The sequence below is a fragment of the Hydra vulgaris genome, chromosome 08 (genome assembly GCF_038396675.1).
Source record: "Hydra vulgaris chromosome 08, alternate assembly HydraT2T_AEP".
NCBI lineage: Eukaryota > Metazoa > Cnidaria > Hydrozoa > Anthoathecata > Hydridae > Hydra > Hydra vulgaris.
Window position 1 is genome coordinate 35,363,996 of NC_088927.1, and position 26,005 is coordinate 35,390,000.

At 29.6% G+C, this 26,005-nt stretch overlaps 1 protein-coding gene across 1 annotated transcript in view; it reads left to right on the forward strand.

Annotated features, from left to right (window-relative positions):
- The window catches only part of LOC100215416 (kelch-like protein diablo), a 40,699-nt gene that overhangs the window by 2,507 nt on the left and 12,187 nt on the right, over positions 1-26,005 (forward strand). The window contains exons 3-4 of the mRNA XM_065803556.1: positions 14,768-14,948; positions 17,952-18,111. Coding sequence (XP_065659628.1) covers positions 14,768-14,948; positions 17,952-18,111 — 341 coding nt within the window. The remainder of the gene's footprint in view (positions 1-14,767; positions 14,949-17,951; positions 18,112-26,005) is intronic.

Below are 26,005 nucleotides of genomic sequence, written 5' to 3' on the forward strand. Positions count from 1 at the left end.
AAATTTTTATTCAAATAAAATACGAATATGCCAAGTTACCTTTTTTTTTTACCAAATCCAAATACTTATTTGACCCCAACCCTGACCACAACACGTACAACAGTTGTAGGATCAATTGAGCTGTTATGGGATTAAACAAGGTAAATATTTGACAATTAAAAATTCCAAATAAAGGTAATAATGGGATATCCCAAAAACCAAAACTATCTATAGTGGTTTTTTTTATGTTTATTCAAACATCAGCTTTAATAATCCATAATTGATCCATAATAATCCAAACATCAGCTTTAATGATCCATTATGATCCATAATCTGTTAATTGGACATGTAAAATGATTTCATGGCAAAACCCTTTTTTTAAAATGGACTAGAGTATATTTAGTCTTTTTTTTTTCAATTAAACTCTAACAGTTTTAATTGAAAAAAACGGACTAAATATACTCTAACAGAAGCACAATCTTCAGAGTATAAAGCAGTTTCCTCATCTACTTTGCTTTGTGAAGAGCACCAGAATTAAGCATCTTGAAGTTCTTTGTTTCAGATCCCTTAGTTATTATGAGCAGACAAAGCTGAACCAGTTCTTTGCAGTCACCTTGTGTGAGTGATCATGTTAAAGATTTACGAAAAAATTTAGTCATCTCTTGTTGGCGTTCTTCTTCTATAGGCATCATATGAATGTAATAATAATTTGCTTGTTCGTCTGATGACAGTTAAGTGAATTGTTACAAAGGAATACACAATAGCACAAAGTTGGGCTGATAATGTGTTGTTACCAATGTTGCATGAAAAAGGGTTTTTCAATATGTCATAATTCTGAAAAGAGTTGTTACAAGTCATGGTCATTTATAAATAGTAATAAACTAATCTGAAGTAAACACCTAATGGCATTAATATATAACAATAGATTAAAATAATAATAACAATAATAGCAATATTTGTGATATACTGATTTATTGCAATGCATCCTAGAGTAAAACCATCAATTCATAGCCACTTAATTTTATCTTTTTATTCTTTTATTATTTATAAACTTTGGCATATATATAATTCTGACATATATAAAATTCGCTGAATGGTCACACATGAGCAGTGAACGCCTGAGGGAAGAAATGAAGTACATTAGAATAAAGGAGAATTATTTTTCAAACAAAGCATATTTTGACAGTTGTCAAGACAAAAATAAAGATTAATAGAGGAATATTTAAAATATAAATAAGACAGGCAATGCACCTAAACAGTACTAACAATAATAATAAAAAATAAATTGTTATATAAATAATAATATGAACGAAGATATACAAAAACTATATCACCAAACAAAAAATAATTAAAACAAAAAATAGATTAAAAAATGAAAAGTATGCATACAACAATGAAATGCCTCAGAATGGAAAAAAAACATTAATGCCAATGTGTAAGCATAATTTGTGTAGTGATTAAGTAATAAACATCTCCTCAGAGTTGTGTCTATTATTATTGGCATTTCGATGAGGATCAGCACTTGTAACTAGTTTATCCTGTCAGACAAACGTTTACACCCTTAATTAAGTGGAAAAAGTAGAGCGTTGCAATCCTTATAACGCCTCGTCATAAATTTGCAATCTTTGCTTATACAAAAATTACTTATTTTAACATATAAAGGTGATAACTTGTTAAATAAACGAAATGAGTTGATTTCAAAATGCAGGCACCTAAATAAATTCCCATTATGAAAACCACTTATGATGTTTCAATGACAATTTCATTTTTTTTTCCTCCCCAAGGTCGAAACAGCCACTACAGATGAGGAGGCTACTTAATTGTGGTTATAACCCTCTCTTAACTCTATAACTCTGAAACGTGAACCTTGATGAAAAAGGCCGCTGCGCAGAGTTAAGCACGGTACTACCAGGGATGTCGTGGGGATCAAACTTGGAACCTCTCCCTTATGAAGCGAGCGCTCTACCACTACATTTGATATTGTAGTGGTAGAGTGCTACCACTACATTATCAAATGTTAAAAATGTTCAACAAAAGAAAAAAAAAAGATGTTATATGAGGCATAAAAAAGGAAATTATAAAAGAAATTTAATTTAAAAAATTTTCTTTATCAATATTAGTTTAAACAATTTTTCATAACAAACAATAACAAAAATAATTACCAAATTTAAAAAATTGCATGTTACATTACACATTAGTACACATTAAAATTATATATTTATATATTAGTTCCACTTTTAATATTTTAGTTTTTTTTTTGGTTTGTTTTGTTATAATGATTGGTTTATTAAAATGGAAAAATATTAATTATTACAAACTTTAAATAACATCTTTTAAAGAGTTAATTTTTTAATAAATAGATAAAAAACTTCTATATATGACTCTATAATTTTTTCGATTTTTCAAAATAATTTTTTGAAGGAGTTTAGATACCCTTGTTATCAAGAATAAATATACTTGATCACGTTATCTAGTATAAATATATTTGATAGCAAGGGCATCTAAACTCCCTCAATATATTGTATTGAAAATTAATAACAGAGTTATATCTGTAGAAAAAGTTTTTTATTTGATTAATTGTTACAAGTATTTATGCTTGAAGCAATATAACTCTTGCAATCTCTTCGTTTATATTTTTAAGAAAAATAATAGTTTAGAAAAATGATATTTTAAAGTAGTTACATCAACTTTATATAATTTAATATATTTATTTTATAAAGTTTATATTATTATAACAGATTGTGCAATGGGCAAACCCATGTAAAAACATTCAATTTTTTTATAAAATGAAACCTTAAGTCTCAGATTCTGCTCATTTTTACACCACTCAAAGATTTTAATAAGTTATGAACATTTCCGAAAATTTATCATCTTACTCCAAAAGTTTCAGACCTAAACCTGTTTCAAAAATTAGAAAATAATAACTGAAAATGATTTTTTTTTAGTTTTAAGATACAGTTTCTTTGTTCATAACAAGTAAAATCCGGGATGCAGAGTTCCAAAAGGACTCTGGCTTTATATCTTTAATTTTTCCTGGTTTCTGGTGTCCAGAAGTTCTAAACATATTGGTTGACTTATGATCTGCAAAAAAAAAAAAGTTCATACAATTTAATGACTTAGAACTTATTGGTTTTAAGCCCGGAGTCCTGGAGTCCTTGTCGCCATTATACCTAAGAACTCTTTAAAATTTAGTTTTTTTTCCCATTAGTAGTTTATAAGGGGAGGGATAGAAGATCTTAATAAGCTCAGTGTGGGTAGGAAAATTTTCCAAAAATTATTAAACATCGACTTCTGTGTATTAAGCACTTAAAAGTGACACTTTTTTTTTCCTTTCATTTTTCATAATTCCTATTTTATAAGTAACAAACTTAAGTTAATTTGACCATATTTTTTTTCTAATAAAGAAAAAGCCACTCTCCAATTCTTTGCAATAACTCTAACTAAACTATTCAGGGCGACATCTAAAAAAATCGAGATACATCGACATTTTTGTAATTAAACTTGCCTGGTAAAATTGCGACAAAGATCAAAATTACAGATGTTATATATATTTATATATATATATATTTTAAACATCTTTGCTTCCAACAAGGCTGCAAGCAGCCACTAATTAAAGTTGGAAGTTACTGAAAGGAAAAAGATGAAGATTGTAGAGCAAGATATCAATTGACGGACATTTTAAAGGATTGCAAATTATATGAATCAGGAAAGCAAGATGAAGGAAGCGAATTCCAAAGAGCTGATATTCGAGGAAAAAAAACTTAATTAAATGACGAGTAACACGAGAATGAATTTTAGTAGATGGCACAAGAGGCGCTAGCTCTTTAGAGCACTGCCCATTATAGTATTTGTAGAAAAGAGAAAGAGAAGCAACATTAAGACGATGTGATAATGGTTGGAGGTTGGCTGCAAGAGCAGGTCCAACTATGTTTACAATGCGTTTTTGCACCTTGTCTAAAAAAGAAAGGGCATTAGAAGATCCACCCCAGATATGGCAACAGTATTCCATACAAGACCGGATTTGAGATTTATAGAGATAGAGAATAGAATCCGAAGTAAGAAAGTGACGAGCTCGATAAAGAGATGCAACCTTAGCAGATGTTAATTTTGCAACTGATTTGATATATGGTTTCCAAGAAAGATTGGAAGTAAGAGTTAATCCTAGAAGATGAAGAGAAGGTGACTCATTGAGTACATCACTGTTTATAAATATAGGAAGATCTAAATTGCGATAATGATTGGCTGAAAAAAATTGAGTTTTATCTGAATTAAAGTTCACCAGCCACTGTGAGCCCCATGCTGTAGCAGAAGTGAGATTCTTTTCAAGCTCAAATGCCCCCTCCAAGCAATCAGAGGGTGTTGGTTTCTTATCACGACAAGAATAAATGGTAGTATCATCAGCAAGCAATGCCACCTTAGATGTGAGAATATCTGGAAGATTGTTAATGTAAATTAAAAAGAGTATAGGGCCAAGGACCTTGAGGAACCCCTTAAGTTATAGAATAAGAATAAGAGTGCTGTCCATCGAGGACAACTTTTATGCTACGATTGGAAAGGAAGGATTCAATAATCTTAAAGATGTTGCTGGATACACCATAAGAAGAAAGCTTATGGAGAAGACCAGCATGCCAAACTTTATCAAAAGCTTTTGAAATGTCAAGAGCGATGGCCTTAACCTCTCCACCTTTATCAAATGCACGATAAAACCTATCAGTTATTACTGTTATCAAATCAGCTGTAGAACAAGAAAATTGAAATCCATATTGATGGTCAGAAAGTATGTTATTAGATTCAAGACTAATGGGACGGTAGTTAGACGAATCAGATCGCTCTCCAGAATTTTTGAAGATGGGGATAACAGATGCTGCTTTCCAGCAGTCTGGAAAACAAGACTCTGATAAGCACTTGTTGAATAGTTTTGAAAATATATACGACAGCTCTAGAGAACACTTTTGCAAGACAATAACAGGTATGTTGTCCGGGCCACAAGCTGTAGAAGAGTCAAGATAGAAAATCACTTTAAATACAGAAGCTGAGTGATATGAATGTCAAGCAATGGATCAACCTGTTTGTTGGCAATATCAGGTAGAACGCAACTAGTGGAATTAAGATATGATATTGATGAAAAGTTTTTAGCAAACAATTCAGCTTAGTCTTTAGGTGAGGTGACAAAGTCTGAACCATACAAGAAAGGTGGAATTAAAGATTTGCCCTTATTATTGATATTATTAAAGATTCTCCAGAAGTCACAAGAGCCTAATTTTTGAGATAAGATACGAGATTTCATGACCTGAGATTAGCGGGTTTTGGCGTTAGACAAAACCTTTTTACAATTGTTTCTAGCAGTAATAAACAGACGTCTGTTTTCTGGAGAATTGTTTTGCTGATAAATATGGAAGTAATGGTTTTGATTGGCAATCGCAGCAGCACAGTGTGAAGAAAACCATGGAGGAGAGTGAGGCTTGACCTGGAATCGTCGAGAGGGAACAAAAGATTCCATGCCAGCCTGAATCCACGAAGTTATGTAAGAAGCACATTTTTCAACAGGAAGACAAAAGATTTCTACCCAAGGGCCATCACGAAGAAAATCACGAAAAGAATCCCAGTCAGCTTTACTGTAGTTGTAAGAGGTACGATGATAGGGGGATTCAGGTGATGAAGAAGAATGAGATATTAGTTTTAGAGAGATCAAACTGTGATCAGAAGAACCTAAAGGTGAATGTGTAGAAACTGAGCACTGACTAGGATCAGAAACAAGACATAAGTTGAGTAGAGAAGGTAAATGTTTCAGGTTGTCAGGAGAGCGAGTTGGAAAGTTGACTATTTGAGTTAGGGATTGAGAAAGGCAAAAGTTGTGGGCTTTAATGCCTGCAGAGTCACTGACACTAGAGCCAAGCCATTCAGAGTTGTGAGCATTAAAGTCACAAACAACAACTATATTAGCTGATGGATAAAGAGAGAGGGCTTGGTCAATATGATCAGAAATAAAATCAAAAAGAGTGCAGTCTTGAGATGAAGGAGAACGATATAGAACAAAGAGAAAGGCAATAGGGTGAAGTGGTGCTAAACGAAAGCACATGAAAGAATAGTCTGTGGATTCAAACCTAGTTTCACGACAAATGGGTGAATTCTTATGAATGTAAATGCCCAGGCCAAGCATGTGACTATTGGAGTCTTTACGAGTTAAAGGAAGATAACCATCAACACTAAGATCACAAGATGAGACAGCTGAACTCAAATTAGTCTCACAAAGAGCAAGTAGGTCTGGTGAACTTTGCAAGAGATAAGTTTCAACAGAAGAAAAGTTACTTCGAAGACCATGAGTATTAGTGAATGATAGGTTTAGAGAATTTGGTGATGATGGTTTTTTGTGTTTTATAGTTTTTGGTACTTTATTCATTTTAAAATTAGATTGAAGAACTTGGCTCAAAGCATAGATAATACTCAGAACACTGTTTAATAGCAAATAATATATATATATATATATATATATATATATATATATATATATATATATATATATATATATATATATATATATATATATATATTTGATTTAAAAACTTTATTTCACGACTTTCGATCGAAATTTTTTTGGTTCTAAAATTATTTATGACGTTTCGATTGATAATTCAATCAATATTTTTTCGGTTCTAAAAACAATTATGACTTTCGACTGAAAATTTGATTGAAATTAATTCGGTTCTAATTTTTTTCGTGAATATTTTCGGTTGTGTAATAAATTTCTCATATTGGATTCTAAATTGAAATTTACGTTTCGATTGAATTATAGGACGCCGAAAAATATTTGTATTTTGTTCTCCTTAACATTTTTGTGTTATTGACCCAGCATTATATATATATATATATATATATATATATATATATATATATATATGCAACCCTTGGAATTAGGAAAAATGAGGTCGGCAATAATTTGCGGACCTCAATCTTTTGAGGTCAGCATCAGGTCAGCAAAAAATTTTTGATACAAAAGTCTTACCATAAAACATAGAAATAAGGTCGGCAATTTTTTGCCAAACCTCAAACCCTTTTAGGTTGGCAGTTAGGTCGGCATCGCCGAATGCCGACCCTAATTCTGACGGTTCTGAGGGTATATATATATATATATATATATATATATATATATATATATATATATATATATATATATATATATATATATATATATATATATATATATATATATATATATATATATATATATATATATATATATATATATATATATATATATATATATATACAGAGGCAATTTTACGGGGAGAGGGGGTTCAATCGTTTAAATTTAGAACTTGTTTTTAAAGAGTGAGGATGTTGTGGTGAGGGGGTCTAAAACAGTCAAAAATTGCGTGATATAATTTGTTGATGACCCCTTATTGCAGTTTCAGGTTTTTTGAGCATACTGTTTGTTGCATTTACTATATATATAATGTTATATAGGGAAGTGAGGTTCAGAAATATTATGTTTCAGTTCAATTTTTAAATTAAAGATAATCATAAATGCTTGTTGCATTTGCATTTAACTAAAGTTAGATGGTCATAAAAATACTTAATGCAGTCTTCTAAAATTTCTGATAATATTAAATAAAGACAACCTACTGACTTTACTGGAATAAAAACTAGCTGCACACAACTTCTACTCACCATAGTTTACAATTTATTAAATGATATTTAACGTGCTATAAGCCTTCTCAGGAAGCGTGTGAGGGGCGCACGCCTTTCATTCATGTTTAAAGTAATTTAAGACAGCTCGACCTTGTTTTTATTTAGTAAGCGTTTTAAGAATTTCCGGCAAAATAAAACTATAAGAAACTATGGAGAATAAAACAGCAATACTTGAAGAAAGAAAACAAAATCTAAATAAAATAGTTTTTAAAAAATGGAAATTTAAATAATGAAAAATTTTGTCAAAAAAATAATACCTACATATTCTATTGTTTTTTTTTTTTTTTTTTTAGGGCATTTGTTATTTTCCACTACCAAAATTGAAAAAGCGGATAAGATCATATCGAAAATAAAAATAATTTTTGATATACAATTTATTTGCCACTTTCCTTGGTCAGTATATTAAAAAAATACTTTATTGTTTGCACTACAATACAGACAATTTTAAATGTCTACATTTTTATGTAAGAAAAAAAAAAGTCATTAATACTAATGTTCAAATATAAAATATTTGGTTGTTTTTACCACCCCCATTGAAATAGTCTGCACTTTCTTTGGATTCTTCAAGTTGTGCATTAAAACCCAATTGTTCAATTATTGTTAAATTGTTATAAATTATGTTTTTTTTCTCAACTTGTATCAAATTCGGTAGCTAAAAATAACAACCACTCTAGAAAAAAGAATACAAAAGTTGTATAAAAATTTATAAAATTTTTTTTTTTTATTTTCTTTTTTTCTAGATTAAATTTTTCTAGCTTATTTAATTAAAGTTCAATATTTTGTTACAATTTTTTTTTTTTTTTTTAGTATTGGTTTTTTTTTTCTCAGTACATGAGTTTAGCTTTTTGCAGTGAATTATTAAACACTTAAAAAGTTAAAAGATGTAAATTGCTGTGATCAGTGTGTCTAAAATAATCTCTTTAAATGCGGATGAACAAGGCATATGAATGCACACTCTTCCTAGGAAAACTTGTGCTATATATCAAAGTGTGATCCTTTCTCAATTTATTTAAAAGTTATGCAAGGAAATTTGACAACTGTCACTCTGGAGCATTATCAAGTAAATTCCTGGAGGAAACAAAATGTTTTTGGTTGTACAATAAAAATTTAGGCTGTTTAAAGAAGTATTTAAGAAGCATGGCACTACTTTATTTGCAAATAAATAATGTTGTAGCCTTAAAAAAGTCAAAATGCAATTTAAGAACTGGTATTATTTTTTAATGTTTGAAATAAATATTCGAGGTGTCATCAGGGTAAGAATACGTTCTAAACCCTAATTCTAATCCTAGTCCTTGTTTATATATTCTTTTAAATATTGTTGTACATCAAAAATAAATATTAAATATTGTTGTACATCAAATAGTACTCGAGAATTGCATTCCAAATATCTGAAAATACTTTAAGAAACAATTTGTAAGATTAAAAAACATTTTTAAAAGAAAAGTTGAAAATGTAGTGCAAAGGGTGAGGTAAGCTTAATGGCTTTGGTAATAAGAAAACTAGAATCATTAAGTAAAATGGCAGCCTATGTTTCAAAAATAATTTTTTAAGAATTGTCAAATATTTTTCTGTTTACAAATGCTATCAACAGATCTTTTTTGTTTTTCAAAATTTTTTTTTAAACTTGTCGTAGATTAAATAATTACATCTGTTGTTCCCTTTTTCTGGCATAAAAATAACCTGCCTGTTATTGATAAGTGTACAGCTTCTTTTCATGGTATAAACAACATTCTAGTTTATCTCCACCTTCTTTTTAAATCTGTCAGTTGGTTATTAATAATATTTATTTTCTTGCATTTTTTCATGAGTTTAGAATGTTTAAAATTTTTTTTAGTATCTTCAGTTTGGATATAAATACTTATTTTACTGGGATTTAAGGAAAATGTTGATAAACCTTTACTTTAAACCCTAAGATAGAGCAAAGAAATTAATTGTTCTAAACTTACAGATGAATAACTAAAAAGAATCAATTGCAAAAAAATTTTTTTTTTTTCTCAGATTGCAGTTAATTTGAACAAAAGTTGGTCCAGATATTAGGTTAATTTAAACAACAGTTGGTCCAGCTATTAGGTTAATTTGAAAAAAAGTTGGTCCAGGTATTTGGTCCAGGTTTTGTCATCTTTGCAATAATAAAGCAATATTTAAAAACTCTTTAAACTTCAATTTACTTCTTATAATGACTTTTACTTCAATTTTTAAATGTTTCAACTATTTTGCTTCAACTTTTATTGTACCAAAATTTTATGTATTTGTTACTTTCATAAATTGTTGTTAAGGAACCTAGTTGCTGAGGAATCTTGTTGTTGAGGAACCTTGTTGTTAAAGAACCTTGTTGTTGAGGAACCTTGTTGTTTAGGAACCTTGTTGTTGAGGAACCTTGTTGCTGAGGAGCCTCAGAACTCAAAATCGTATTTTGTTCGCAGAATAATATAACTGTTATAGTCTTGCAGAAGTGTTCTTTGAAGCTGTCATCTATACTTTAAAATCTTGTTTTCCAGCCTGCTGGAAAGTGTCATCTTTTACCCCTATTTTCAAAAATTCTGGAAAGCATTCTGACTGGTTTAACTACTGTCCAATTAGTCTTCTTCCTATCATAAGCAGAATTTTTGAGTCTTTACTTATCAAACACTTAACCTCTTATCTTGAATCTGATAACTTACTTTCTGATCAACAATGTGGATTTCAATCTTTTTGTACTACTGCTGATTTGTTAATGGTAACCAATAGGTTTTATTGTGCATTATATTTCTAAAGGTTTTTATAAAGTTTGACATGCTTCTCCATAATCTCTCTTTTAATGGTGTATTATGTAACATCTTTAAAATTATTGAATCCTTCCTTACCAATTGTAGTATAAAAGTTGTTCTTGATGGATAGCATTCTTTTTCATTTCCTGTATCTTCAGGGGTTTCTCAAGGTTCTTTGACCCTATACTCTTTTAAATTTAAATTAACCATCTCCCTGAAATTCTACCATTTATTCTTGTCTTGATAAGAAGCAACACTCTCTGACTGCTTGGAGGGGACATTTGAGCTTGAAAAGGATCTTACATCTACTAGAGTATGATGCTCTCAGTGGCTGGTGAACTTTAGTTTAGCAACAATTCTATTTTTTTGACTAATAGTTATCGCAACAATCTAGATCTTCTTATATTTATGAACCATGATGTACTCAATGAGTCATCTACCCTTTATCTTTTAGGATTAACTCCTACTTTGTCCAGGTATTCCAATCTTTCTTGGAAACCATATTTCAAATCAATTGTAAAACTAGCATCTGGTACAGTTGCATCTCTTTTTTGTGCTTGCCACTTTCTTACTTTATATTCTATTCTTTATTTCTATAAATTTCAAATCTGTTCTTGTATGGAATACTGTTTCCTTATTGGGAACGGATCTTCGAATGTAAGACTCTTTTAGACAAGGTGCGAAAACACATTGTAAACATAGTTGGACCTGTACTTCCAGCCAACCTTCAACCGTTGTCACATCATTGTAATGTTATTTCTTTTTCACTTTTCTTTAAAAACCATAATGGGCTCTTGTGTCATCTTCTAAAATTCATCTCGTGTTACTCGTCATTCAATTAAATCTCATCATTTTACTGTGACTGTTTCTAATTGCTGTAAAAGTTCTTACTTGTCTAGTTTAATTTCTCGAACATTCATTCTTTGGGATTCGCTCCTTTCATTTTGTTTTCCTGATTCATATAATTTGCAATCTTTTAAGTTGTCTGTTAATCGTTATCTTGCTTTATAAACTTTGTCTTTTCTCTTTTAGTAACTTCCAACTCTAATAATGGTTGCTTGCAGACTTCTTTGAAATGATGGTTTATAAAAAAAAAGAAAGAAAGTTATATGTCATCAACAATATATAAGTGACTTATTTCACTTTAAAACCATAGAACCTGATCAATTATGTGTGATCAACAATATGTAAGTGGTTTATTTCACCTTGAAACCATGGAACCCAGTTTTTGAGATAAAGTAAAAGATTTTGTTATCTGACAACAGTAATAACAACAACAACAAGCTATTTATTTTCCGTAAATCATTTTACAATAGTTTTGATAATAATAATTATACTAATAACAATAATAATAGTAATAATAATATATTATAATAATATAAGATAAAAAAAAGATTAGGACAAATTATAGTAATAGTAATAATAAGTATGTTTACAATAATTACAATGAAAAAATAATAATAATAACTAATAACTAATATTATAATGGTAGTTATGAGCATAAAATTATTTATAATAATAAGTTAATGATTTATTTAGGATGGTGTCACTCATACAGAAATCTGATTAAAGGAGTGACATCAATTTTTAAACATAATATAAGTAATAATAAGCAAAGGCATGCATCGAAACGTATGGACCATAAGCACATAGAACATACATTAAAGCAAACATGTAGAAATCATAATTTGCAGGATTTAATAAAAAAAAGAAAAAAATAAACAAAAAGTACTGATGATAATTGTAGTAATGATGAAAAGAAAATTAAAAGGATATTTTAATCGTAAGGATAATATGTCTAAAAGTTTGAATAAAAAGTTTTTCAGAATTTTTTAAAATTGATATTGATTAAGATGGAGTAAAGGTATTTTAGGATATAGTTTTTTGGACTCAAAATGCATGCGAGGCTCCTGTTCCATTCACAGACGCACTGATAAACAATAGAATTTTTACCATACTTCTATGTTTTAAAAGATGGTGCATTTAGTTTTCCATTGTGTATATTTCTAGTAGAGTAGGAATGTAATAGTCTACCTTCTGTGAACAAGTTTGTGATAGGAGACGGTAAGAGTCAAAAACAAAAAGAAGATTAGCATACTTTACTAGCGCTGGGAATGTTGAAGTGAAAAGTTTTTTGAAGAACTTCAATGTATCTGATTTAATTGGTTGAAAGTTTATTATTCTAATGGATTGACACTGAAACGATAGCAAATTGTTAATGCGATAGTTTCCAACTTGACCCCAAACTTGACAACAATATCTAAGATGAGATGAGAATAATGCATAGTAAATATTCTTTAGTGCAACTTTATTGACAAATTATCGAAAGCATACCATTAGCTCGAGATTTTTATGCTTAGTTCATTAATATGAAAGTTCCATGAAAGATTGCAATCAATTAATACACCTAAATATTTAATAACTCTTGAAGGGTATAGCTATTTATCATTAATTTTGATTTTGATTTCAACGTTTTTAAAGAAATAGTTTTTTCTCAGAGATGAAAAAAAATGAGTTCAATTTTTTCGATGTTGAGACATTAGGTTAGCATTTAACCAGTGAACTATACCTTTTAGATCCAAATAAACATTTTTACATAAAGAATGATACAAATAGTTGATGTGCAAGAGATTTGTATAATCAGCTAACAGATGAACTGAAGAGAAGTGAACAAAGTTAATTAGGTCGTTAACGTAGGTTAAAAATAAAAGAGGACCTAGAACAGAACCTTGAGGAACACCACACAAAACTGGTTTATTACTGGAATTGAAACCATTAATACTTACAAATTGTTTTCGATCTGAAAAATAAGATCAAAACCAGTCATTTACAATACTGCAAATTCATTAATGATTTGATTTAGAAATCAAAATACTATGGTCAACGGTATCGAAAGCTTTTTGTAAATTGATAAAAACACCACAAACGAAATGACCAATATCAAGAGCTTTCCTTATTTTTTCTGTTATACTTATTAATGCATGGCAAGTAGAATGTTTTGATCAAAAACCAAATTGAAAATCATTTAAACAATTAAATGAGTTTAGAAAAGAATATACAAGTTTCTCAAGAAGCTTACTTATGTTAGATAAAAGAGAAGTAGGTCTGTAGTTAGAGCATGAAAGTTTAGAGCCATTTTTAAATATTGGAATAACGCGAGATAATTTCAAATTATCGGAAATGTTGGACCTAATCATTGTTTTGGATTCAATTTAGATATAAGAGATGAAATTTCTGGAATATTTGTTGGAGAAGAATGAGTTTAGAATAAAATTATTCCAGGTATCGAATAATTTTATTCAATACCTTTTTGTTTCAATTTCTTGGTTTTATATAAAATTATATAATATTCAATTATAATATAATAAAAATATATATTATTCAATATAACATAAAATTTTAAAGCCACTTATTTGTCAAACTTGTTTTTATTTTTAAAGTATATTGTTGGTAATAATCAGGTTTATGGTCAAATTAACTCAGAATCTTGATGCTTTTTTGACAGAATGTTTTGTAGATTTAGATGAAGAATAGATGTAGAAGATTAAGAAAAAAAAAGCTTGAAGATTAAGATTTTTCAATATTCCAAATATTGCATGCATAGTTTAATATATTGAAAGTGATGTGATATAAGGCATCATGAATATGTTTTTGAGCTTTTAAAAATAATATTTATTTTTACTAATTTTCATAACACTTCTACACTCACTGGATTCACGGTTTAGTGAAAAATAAACAAGAGTAAAAACTTACAAAAAGTTCTATTGATACTTTAAGAAAGTTTAATTCAATGAAACCACTGGCTTAATAGAAATTAAGGTTTTTTATTTTCTGTTGGAAATACTAAGTTGTTTATATTTTTATTTTCAAAAAATGCTACATCATATAATTTTCTAAGTGCATTTATCAACTTTAATTTTTAAATGGCAGTTTTTAAATTATAATTAACTAAGGTGGTTATCAAAGCATATAGACACCCTTTGAGTACATGCCTATTTTGGATGAAAAGTTACTGTTTATTTTAATGCAGTGGGAGGTAATTGGTGGATTCGTAATCATGATTGCGGTTTAGATAAGGTGCGATTTTAATGTAAACTTTAAACATAAAAAATTAAAAAAGAAAATACAAAAGGACACTAGGGACAGACACAAAGGGACACCTCTACCTTTTATAAAGGAAGAGGTTAAAAAAGGTATTTTATTTTGTAATCTTTTTTAAAGGTTTTAAAAATAAATGATTTGTTTTTAATTTTAAAAATAATTATTTCTTGTCTAATATGTTTGCATATTTAAGAATAAAATTGATTGTAATGATTAATGTAATAAATTTTAGTGTAAAATTTTTATGCTAGCATGTTTGATAACTCATGGAAATCATTAACATCATTGTGGTCTCATAGGCAACAACTAGGTGTATGTGTATTAAAAAGTAAAATATATGCTATCGCTGGTTCAGATGGAGATAACCGTTTAAATTCTGTTGAAGTTTTTGATTGGAGCACAAACTCTTGGAACAGTTCTACACCTTTGCAGGTAATAATCTGCAGGTCTACATCTTTGCAGGTAATAATCTGCAGGTCTACACCTTTGCAGGTAATAATCTGCAGGTCTACACCTTTGCAGGTAATAATCTGCAGGTCTACACCTTTGCAGGTAATAATCTGCAGGTCTACACCTTTGCAGGTAATAATCTGCAGGTCTACACCTTTGCAGGTAATAATCTGCAGGTAATTGTTATCCTAACTTTGTGGTAAATTTTTATAACTTTTTTGCTTCAATAAAAAATTTTTTTCTGAAAATATATCATAAATATATCATAATATAAAAACAATACATGTCCATTGAAGTAAAAAAATTTAAAACACTATACATTTGGATACTATTTTTATTTATAAAGTCATCATCACCATCACTATCATTTTCAGTATATGATTCTCTGTTTGTTATTCTAATGTTGTTATCAGAACAGAATTTAAGAGTTTTTTTTTAGAACTTTTTTTATTTAGAACCTTAGCTTTTTTAATTACTTATATTTATTACTACTAAAGAAAGATGTAAACTTTTTTATATTTATTACTACTAAAGAAAGATGTAAACTTTTTTATTGTGTTAGTTTAAAAAAAAATTTTTATCATTTTTTCATCAGCATTATTTTTTGGTCACATTAAGATATGATTTTATTTTAAACTCTGATATGTATTTTATTAAAACATAGAAAATGGGGCTGATTCTATCAACAGCTGTAAAATATCAGAGTATTAACAATACCATGTTGCACAAGAATGATGTTCCTGTATATGCTTTTTAAGGTCACATTAGGAGTGCTACACATAAGGAGTGCTAAGTTATGACTTTAGGTTAGTTAGCAGGACTAAGATAACTGCATAGCTCATTGCTTGGGATGCTCTATCTACGAATGAGTCAAGTTCTCTTTAACTTAATAATTTTTTATTCTTGCAATCAATATATACAATAGTTTTAAAAAACTACCTTATTTCAGATGCATTTCCCACAGACATTTCTGCTGTTTAATTTTGCAAATTTTCTCTTTTTAGAGCTTAAATCTGACCTTTGTACTTTATATATATATATATATATATATATATATATATATATATATATATATATCTTGGTATTTACAATATAATTTTAATATTTACTTTATAAATATCTTGATATTTACAATAATAACTTAATATATCTTAATATTTCTTAATATAATTATTACTATATATATATAAATATCTTGTTGTTTACTATATAATCCTAATATTTACAATATAAATACAAAGTAGTGATATATATGAAATAACAAAAAAATAATAAAAAATTTTATTATAATTTTTTATAATTAAAAATTATATAGTTAATTTTATTGTTATAAAATAAGTCTTTTCATTATACACATAAAACATTTTTATATAACGACTTCTGCTTTTAAAACCCTGAGAATTTTACATTTAACTGTTTTGAGAAAAAATTATCTTTTGTTAAAAAAACAATTTGTTTTATTAAATAAAGTTTATTAAATAAATGTTATATTAAATGAAGTTTATTATTTTTAGTAAAAAAAAATTTTCTACTCTGATTTTTGATTTTCAAACTAAAATTGTAATTATGCTTTCCTGACTCATGCAACCTTCGACTTTTTAAATCTTCTGTCAAAAGTTGCTTACAGCCTTGTTGTGAATTGCTTACAGCCTTGTTACGGGTTAATTACAGCCTTGTTGCGAGTTGCTTACAGCCTTGTTGCGAGTTGCTTACAGTCTTGTTGCGAGTTGCTTACAACCTTGTTGTGAGTGAGTTAGTTCAAAAAAAAAATTTGATGAGTTGATAGAATTCAAAAATCATAGTTATATTTTTCCTATATTTTTGTTATCAATATTAACTCTGGTTTCAACTTTTATCAGAATAAAAAAATAGTTTGATAAAATAAAGAAAAATAACAAACCCAAGTTTTAAAATTAGTTTGAATTGCTGCTAAGTAACAACTATGGATATAGTAACTATGACAACTATGAAATCTAGTAACTTGAGTTTTTAAAAGTAACAAATTAATAGTATTAAAACTATTAGTAATAAATTTTTTTGTAAAGATCATTTGTAAAACCAAGACAACCACTTTTCATAATCAAAAGCATCTTTCCAAAAAAAATTAGAAAACACTTTTATTCCTATGATCTTATTTTAATTATTTTCAATTATTATATTTTTAAATTTTTATCAAAGAACTTTACTTATTTATCTTATCAACCCAGTTTAATCTCCAGATTTATACACATATTAAAATCATGCATGTACACATGTTCAAACTCAACATTTATACTTATGCTGTAAACATGCATGGTCAATATATTGTCAATGTATAAATGCAGTGCATACATTTGATTCATTATATTTTTAGGTCTAGTAAAATTTCATGTTTTAAAGTTTTAAATGTTGTTATAAGTATATACTGTATATATATATTTAATAAATAAAAATTTTAATTTTTTTTTAGTGCTTTTTTATATTCATTCAATGTGTTTTTTTCTTTATTATTTTATATTTTATTTATTCAATTTACATACTTTGATTTTTCTATATAAAAAAATCTATTCAAATTGGTTAGACCTATATGCAACCACTGCATTTCAACAAATAAATTTAGTCAAGGAAATATTTTACAGATAAAGATGAAGCTGTTGTCGTATTTGGGCTGGTTCTTCTAATAAGGATCTCTCCCTTTTAGACAAGGTTTATTGTAAATATTGTTCCCATTGTTGTAAGGTTGCATCTCATTCTAATTTTTATAAATACTACCATGGTATCAAGCAAGTTATCATTACTTGTTCCATCAACGAAAACTCAAATTGTGTGACTCATTTTTCAGATATGTTGCTGGTAATGTTCTTTTATGCTAAAAAAAGTTTCATTAATAAGGTTTTTATCGAAAAAGTGCTTCTATGGAAAAAAACAAAATTTCTTTCTATGTGTTTAACAGTCTGCTAGCTATTTGATGATCATTACTCTGTATATTATGATAATTACTTTTAGACTTGCCGTTCTGGAGTGGGTGTTGGTGCACTGAGAGGATCTATATATGCTTTGGGTGGGTACGATGGGCATCATTGTCTCAGCTCTGTGGAGCGCTTTAATCCTATTGATAATAAATGGCATTTTATTGCTTCAATGAATTTTGCAAGAAGTTTTCCAGGTACTTATTTTAATATAGGGTGCTACTTATGTATTTATCCTAGTTTGTTTATTGTAATATATTTTCTGTGCCAGTGTATTTATTGTACTTGTATCTATGTATGTATGGAGGCCCACAAAATTTTTTAAGAGGAAAGGGAGGCTCAATATTATCAGTATTTTTTTTTTTCTTTTTGTGCTGTTTAATACATTAAAATCAAGAAATATATAAAACAAAGAAAAAAAAGACTTTTGTAGAACAAAGAAGAGAGTATAAATTTGTCATGGAAAAACAGGGCGCTGTAATAAATAATGGTGTACTATAGCAGAAATATTTTAATGACACAATGAATGTATATAGTTAACTAGTGCACACAAAAAACTTACAATACTTGTTTAAAATCAAGTTTATATTTTAAAGAAGAATTGGAGTCATTTGTTACCGATACCAAACATGCCAACAGTTTTATTTATAAAGCCTTTTTTGTTCAAGTTTATTTTGTCTCTGTGTACTCTTAAGGTGCCAAACCAGACAAATGATCATTTGACATTGTTGACCTCTTTTTTTTTTACACAAGGTAATGTACTAAACGATTGCATTATCGTACATGTTGTTCCTGGTAAAGTTAACACTAGTAAGGCATACCGGATACTAGAATAAAATTATGTTAAAGGTAATAATTTTATGAAATCTTGGCTAATGTTGTATTCTCCAAGGTTCCAAAAATCAAACAAACTCAGGGTCTTAGTTTCAAAATTATTTATGCTGTATACGTTATTAGTTGTAGAAATTTTGTCTTTAAAATAGTAGGTTTAGTTAGCACAATCTTATGTTGGATGCAGTAATATTAAGTTAAATAGTACACTGTTGGCTTCAATCGACTCTTCAACGAGCTCTTCAACGAACAATTAGAGAAACAAAGTATGGAATGTAAACTATATGTCTTAAGAATATTAACACTTATGTTTCCCAAAATACATTGATGCTTTTTTTTCAGAATAATCAGTTCAATATTATATTTTGTGTGAGTTGTACTTTTTTCACTAAAATATCCCTGAAATGATTACTGGACTTTTACTATGCTGAGTAGTTTTTGAACTTGCAGTTGGAATTCTTGAAGATTAAGTTAATCAGCTTGAAGTGCCTGACTAACTGGTTTAAGTATTGCTGAGTACTGTGAAATAATATGTGCTGGATGAAGCTTATGTGCATTTGTTGTGTAATTCTATTTGCATACAATGAAAATTCTTTCAGATGAAAATAAATATCTCTAAATTTACTACCAAAAATTTTTTTTGGCAGTAAATTTGGTAAAAATCAAAGAAATTCCTCACAACTCATAGCCTTCTCTCTAGATGTATTAATAAACTGCACTCTCAGTGATAACTGTTAAGATCCTAAAATATCTGCTGTTTCATCAACTATGACCAAGAATCCAATAGCTACCAACATTGTTGGTAGCTTTTACAATATCTTCTCTCAGAGCATGTTCAGACAAGTTGAATAAATTATTCTGCGTTCCATGTGATGTATAATGAACATTTTCAGCACCTGTGTCTCCTATCAATTCTATACTAATAACATTGTTGGACATTTCCTTATTTATTATATTTCTCACGTAATATAAATAATTTGTTCCGCAAAATTGTAAAAATAATAGGATACAGATTCTTTCTATTGTTTTCAATAATTCATTTTAACTTAATTATCTAGCTGACAAAAAATATTTTTAATTAGATTTTTTTTTTGCCCAGAGGTGGCGTTGAACCACGGATCTCTAATTTCTGAGGTAAGGGCGCTAATCACATCCCTACAGCTGGATTGTTGATCCCAAGTGTTCAGCATCTTGCTGAGCCCCACGATGCCATGCTGAGCTGGTATGGTTTTTGGCACATTCAGTAAAATGTATATTCTTTGTAAAAAGATTAGTAATTTAAATTCTTTTATTTTACTTTAAATTCCTCTTTAAACTGGTTGTGGAAATAAAGCTCAAAATACCCATAGCACCTTTTTATATAGGTGAATATGATAGCCATAGAGGATACTAGGTATTTAGAAATGTCACCTTTGAAATCAAAGACAGATGAGGCTGGTAAGGATCAGTTCACAAACAGTACTTAAGGTCAATAGGAATTTTGTGTAGTATATTTTACACAGAGTCCAATGTCATAATTTAACCTAGTATTTCCACTTTAAGTTTGTCAAATTCTGGTTTGAGAGATGCTGCTGATGATGAGCAAGCAAAATCTTCGGTTTTTGTTTGATTTACAGATTTTCTAACTGATCGCTTTTTAAAAAAAATTTAATTTGTTATTATGAAAATAGTTATATGTTAAATAAACCAAGCTTTTTCTATATATAATATCGGAACACTTATATTTTTGAGACAAAATTATACAATAAATATATGTTTTTAATAAAAAGTTCCTTTTAATCACTGCAATCATATAAGCTGGTAGTTAACAGAAAGCAAAGACAAAAGTTAAATAACAAGGAAATGGTTGAAAGAAGACTTTAAAAACTGTAAACTGCATGAGTGAGGAAAACATGAAGACAAGACTTCTAAAGTATTGTGTTTGAGGTAAAAAGCTACACACTAAAAAAAGGTAGAAATTTCTATTTTAGGGTATAATTTTTTTCTACTTTGTAAGGTATAATTTTCTACCTTTTAAGGTAAAAGGTTATATCTTTAAAGTAGAAAATTTTATGAAAAATTATTATTTTTTATATAATTTTCTACCTCAGAAGGTATAAATCATCCCTTACTCAGGGTATGTCATATACCCTACCTTAAGGTAGAAATGTCTACCTTTTTTTAGTGTGTAGGTTTATAAATGTTTTTGAGCATGATCATTAATATAGATAACAAAACAGGACCAATGATAGAACCTTGAGTTACCCCAGAAGTTCCTTGAAACTTGGAAGCTAGAGTAGGTTCTTCTACATTTATAATGTGTTTTTATATTATATCTAAAAGAGAATGAGCATAATTAGAAGTACCAGCCCAAGTATGACAACAGTATTCCATACAAAATGAATAAGAGATTTACAGAGCTATAGAATAGGAATATAGAATGGAATACGAATGTTATAGAATGGAATGAGAAGTATGACACAAGAGCACGTCTTAGAAGAGAGATCTTATTTAAGATTAGCTGCTATTTCTGAGCTATTAAAATCTCATAACTTTTTTGACCAAAGTATATATATATATATATATTAGGGTGGTCCAAAAAAATGAAGTTTGGAATTTCTGTTCTCCACAAGGCTTTGCTTTTATCTTGTTTCATATAATATTAGATAATTTCTGTAAAAATTTAAAGCAAATCGGATGATATTTAGGGGTCAATAAAAGTTTTAACTTTTCATGTATACAGTCAAAAGAGTAAAAATTTCATTTGATATTTTCATATTTTAATATTTAAAATTTTAAATGAAAAATTGTTATTATACTAATTTCAAAAGTATGACATATAAGTAATGCCTCATCAAATGTCATCTATCGCGATCATGCCGGCCTTAGAGGAGGATGGGTAAATCTGGCGACGTTGCTGGACAAAATGAAGCAGAAACTGTTTTTGGTCCTCGTCTTTGGTGAGGGTTTCATTATATTTCTGGATAAGAGCAATGCTACACTCTGCGCTATCATTGACAACCTTCATCTTGTCAACTCGATCCTTCAAATTTTGGTAGATTTTCAAATTCTGGATCTTTCAACAGGGAACTCTTGGCCTCCTCCTTTCCAGTGATACTAAGTACTTTGAAGAGACTAAATGTTCTTTGGGTCACAAACTTTTCAAGATGATTAAAGTCTGCGCCACATGTGCTTATTCCCTTCAGAGCTGACTGAATTTTTGGAAGCTGGATGTTGGCTATCATGGCTCTTTTAACATCTAGAGGGACTCAGTTGTCAAAAAAAGCTAAGCCCACAAGGCGTTCTGAGAAGAACCACAGATGTCGAGTAAATGCAGTGTAAGCCACATTAGCAATGATACGGTTTGGATATTTCTTGAGAAGCCCAATCATCAATGCATCATTTAGGGGAGCATATGAAGTCAGTGGATCCTCGTGCCAGAAACGAGGGAAACAAAGAGTGTCAGCTCCTTCAGACCTCGCTTTTCTTTAGCAGTCAATTCTAACTGGCCTTCAAATAGCACCATTTTTAGAAAATAGATGGCCTTCGATATCCATCAAGCATGATGCCCTGCTCCTGGAGCTTGGAAGTGGAACTCTATCTTAAAACTGCTTCCACCGAGGAAGACAAGACATAGTCGAAGGAGCTCGAAGTAATCCTCCTGAGGCTGATGATGTCTTATAGCTTTGATGTAGTAGACAACCATCTGTGTCCGAAGAGTTTCGCTATCCTCATTGAAAATTTTGTCTCTAGCTGGCAAATACTCTGTTTGCCTGATGTATGGCCATTTCTTCTGAAACCTCTTAAAAAAACCGACTTCCAGGACAGGATGATGGCATCCAATGTTTACAAGTTTATGGCCAATGGCATCCTCAATAAAAGCTTATACCCCTTGATGGATGTCTGTGTTAGAGGAAGTTGTATTAAATACCAGACCTTGAACTTTTTCTCATAGATTCCAGTCATCTAGTACTTTTAAGCATGCAGCAGCCTGTTCTTCCCCAGTTCCTCCTACAATTTTTGGGACTGCAAACAACTTCTCGATACCATTCTCAGTGACAATCACAGCAATTTGATTGACGGTTTCTTTTGCACCAGGTATGTTCGGAAGCAGTTTCCCATCCCAATGGAGAAGAAGAGGAAATTCAGTTGAAAAAGAACTCTTTTTTGCCTCAGCTATTTTTTATCGGGTAGCCATCTGTGACCTTCTGATGGTGCTCCAAGACAGTGTCAGGTCGTCAATAGGCTGGCCTAAAGCCTTTGCTACTGATGCAACATCATACATAGCTCCACAATCGGGAAGATTTACTCTATCTAAAGCCCCTGCAACTTCTGGACTTGCTATCACGCTTTTCAGTCGTTTAGGCTTTGAGGAAGGAGTTTGAGTAGATGGTGATGATGGAACTCTGAAGTCTTCATCGTCGGCGTCGTCCTTGTCTTCAGACTTAGAAGAAGAACTGATATCCAAAGCAGGACCAGATGTATTTATTTGCTGCAACTTTTCTGTCTCTTTCAGTCTTCGATTTTTATTAGCTTCTATACGAGCTCACTTCTTCGTCTTTTTCTCTGCAAGATTGCGATCCACTCCAGCCATGCTTGAACTGGTGACATCTTCTCTCTGTTTCATTAGGAATTGTCTGTCTTCATTGTTCATCATGATGTCCAAAGCATTCTTTGTGGCCAAGTCAAAAAGTTCCATCAGGTCGTCTTTGAACATTTGCTCTTTAAATCTACAGCTTTTATATGCTTTTGTCCTATTCACCTTCAACAGTTGATATTCACCACACAGTTTCTTCAGTTTTCTTTCACTAGAATCAATCCTCTGAGTTGGAATTCTTGCTTTGCTCCAAACCATATTGATATCCTTAATTGTAATTATGTAATATGTGCATAAAGCAGCTGATGCAAATTACTAACCTTTTAAGCTTTTCTTCTATAGTCAGAATAAAAATTCAAAAATACTATATGTTTGAAAAAATTTCAATTTTTAAAAATTATTTGCTGATGGCAAGATTTGCTGTTTGCAAATTGCACAAAGAACTAGAATAATTACTTTTTAGTGTCCCAGAAGGTCTGTTCAGAAAAACAAAGTTAAAAATGATGTATAAACACTCAACAATGTGATTTCTGCTACGAACATGCTGTAAAATTAGGTGCTTGCCCAAAATGTTGAAATCCTATTGACCCCTAAAATTGCTCAAATTGATCCAATTTTTCGCATGGTTATTCCTTATATATAGTAGAACAAAGTTGGCCTTGTGGAGAGTGGTTAGGAACACTTTTAATTTTTACTATGTAATTCTGGACCACCCTAATATATATATATATATATATATATATATATATATATATATATATATATATATATATATATATATATATATATTTATTTATTTATTTATTTACATTTACATATATGTATATGTATATATATATATATTTACATATGTATATATATATATATATTTATTTACATTTACATATATGTATATGTATATATATATATTTACACATATATATATATATATATATATATATATATATATTTATTTACATATATATGTGTATATATATATATATATATGTGTATATATATATATATATATGTATATAAAGGGTGTTTTTTTTAGAGGTATAGAACTTTAAATTGCAATAAAACAACGATGGATTATTCGATTGACAAGAATTTTTTTTTATTAGAAAGATAATCTTGTGGCATTACATTTTAAATATAATTTCTGGCATATGACCGCCACAACTGGCTTGGATGTAGTCCAATCTGGACGTCCAATTTTCAATGACTTTTTCCAGCATTTGTGGCCGTATATTGGCAATAACACGGCGAATGTTGTCTTCCAAATGGTCAAGCGTTTGTGGCTTATCCGCATAGACCAATGACTTTACATAGTCCCACAGAAAGTAGTCTAGCGGTGTTAAATCACAAGATCTTGGAGGCCAATTCACAGGTCCAAAACGTGAAATTAGGCGGTCACCAAACGTGTCTTTCAATAAATCGATTGTGGCACGAGCTGTGTGACATGTTGTGTCGTCTTGTTGAAACCACAGCTCCTGGACATCATGGTTGTTCAATTCAGGAATGAAAAAGTTTGTAATCATGGCTCTATACCTATCACCATTGACTGTAACGTTCTGGCCATCATCATTTTTAAAGAAGTACGGACCAATGATTCCACCAGCCCATAAAGCGCACCAAACAGTCATTTTTTCTGGATGTAACGGTGTTTTGACACACACTTGAGGATTATCTTCACTTCAAATGCGACAGTTTTGTTTGTTGACGTAACCATTCAACCAGAAGTGCGCTTCATCGCTAAAGAAAATTCGCATATGAAAATCGGGAACAACGTTTTGTAAGCACGCATACCAAGATCCTTCCGCAAAATTTTCCATACAGTGGATGGACACAGATCCAATTCCTGTGCTCGATGGCAGATAGACTCATTCGGGTCTTCCGCAATGCTATGCTCTACAGTAGCAATAGCTTCTTCTGTACGCACCGTACGGCGTCTCTGGGGATGCAAGTTATCAATAAGAAAAAACGTGGTGCGAAAACGTTCCGTGGTTAATCGAATTAACAGCTCTGATGGATGATTTTGTCAAGGATAAAATGGACGGAGAGCACGATACGTATTCCGCACAGACCATTATTTTCAAAATAAAATTGAACTATTTGCAAACGTTGTTCAGGCGTGAGTCTATTCATGATGAATTGCCAAACCAAACTGAGAATAAATCACTTGTCACCTGTTAAATCGGTCGCCATCTTGAACAGTAATGCCAACTTAAAGTTCTATACCTCTAAAAAAAACACCCTTTATATATATATATATATATATATATATATATATATATATATATATGTATATATATATATATATATATATATATATATATATATATATATATATATATATATATAATGTTTATATATTATTATCGGAAACCCTTAAAATAAAAACGATTGTTTAAAAAACACTCACACTTAGTTTAATTTATAGCTTTTTTTTTACTAATTTAAAAATATCAATATCTATGTAAATATAAACTAGTAAATAATTACGCATTAAAAAACCATTTTTTTCTTTGTTTTAACATTTGTACTTTTTTTTTTTTTAAATTTGTTTCAACAGATTAAAATTTATCAAAATACAGTTTTAAAAATAAAATTAAAAAAATTAGTTAATTAATACTTAATATAAAAATTCATTAGAAGTGTTTGTTACTTCATTAGAAGTGATTGTTACTTCATTAAAAAGTGTT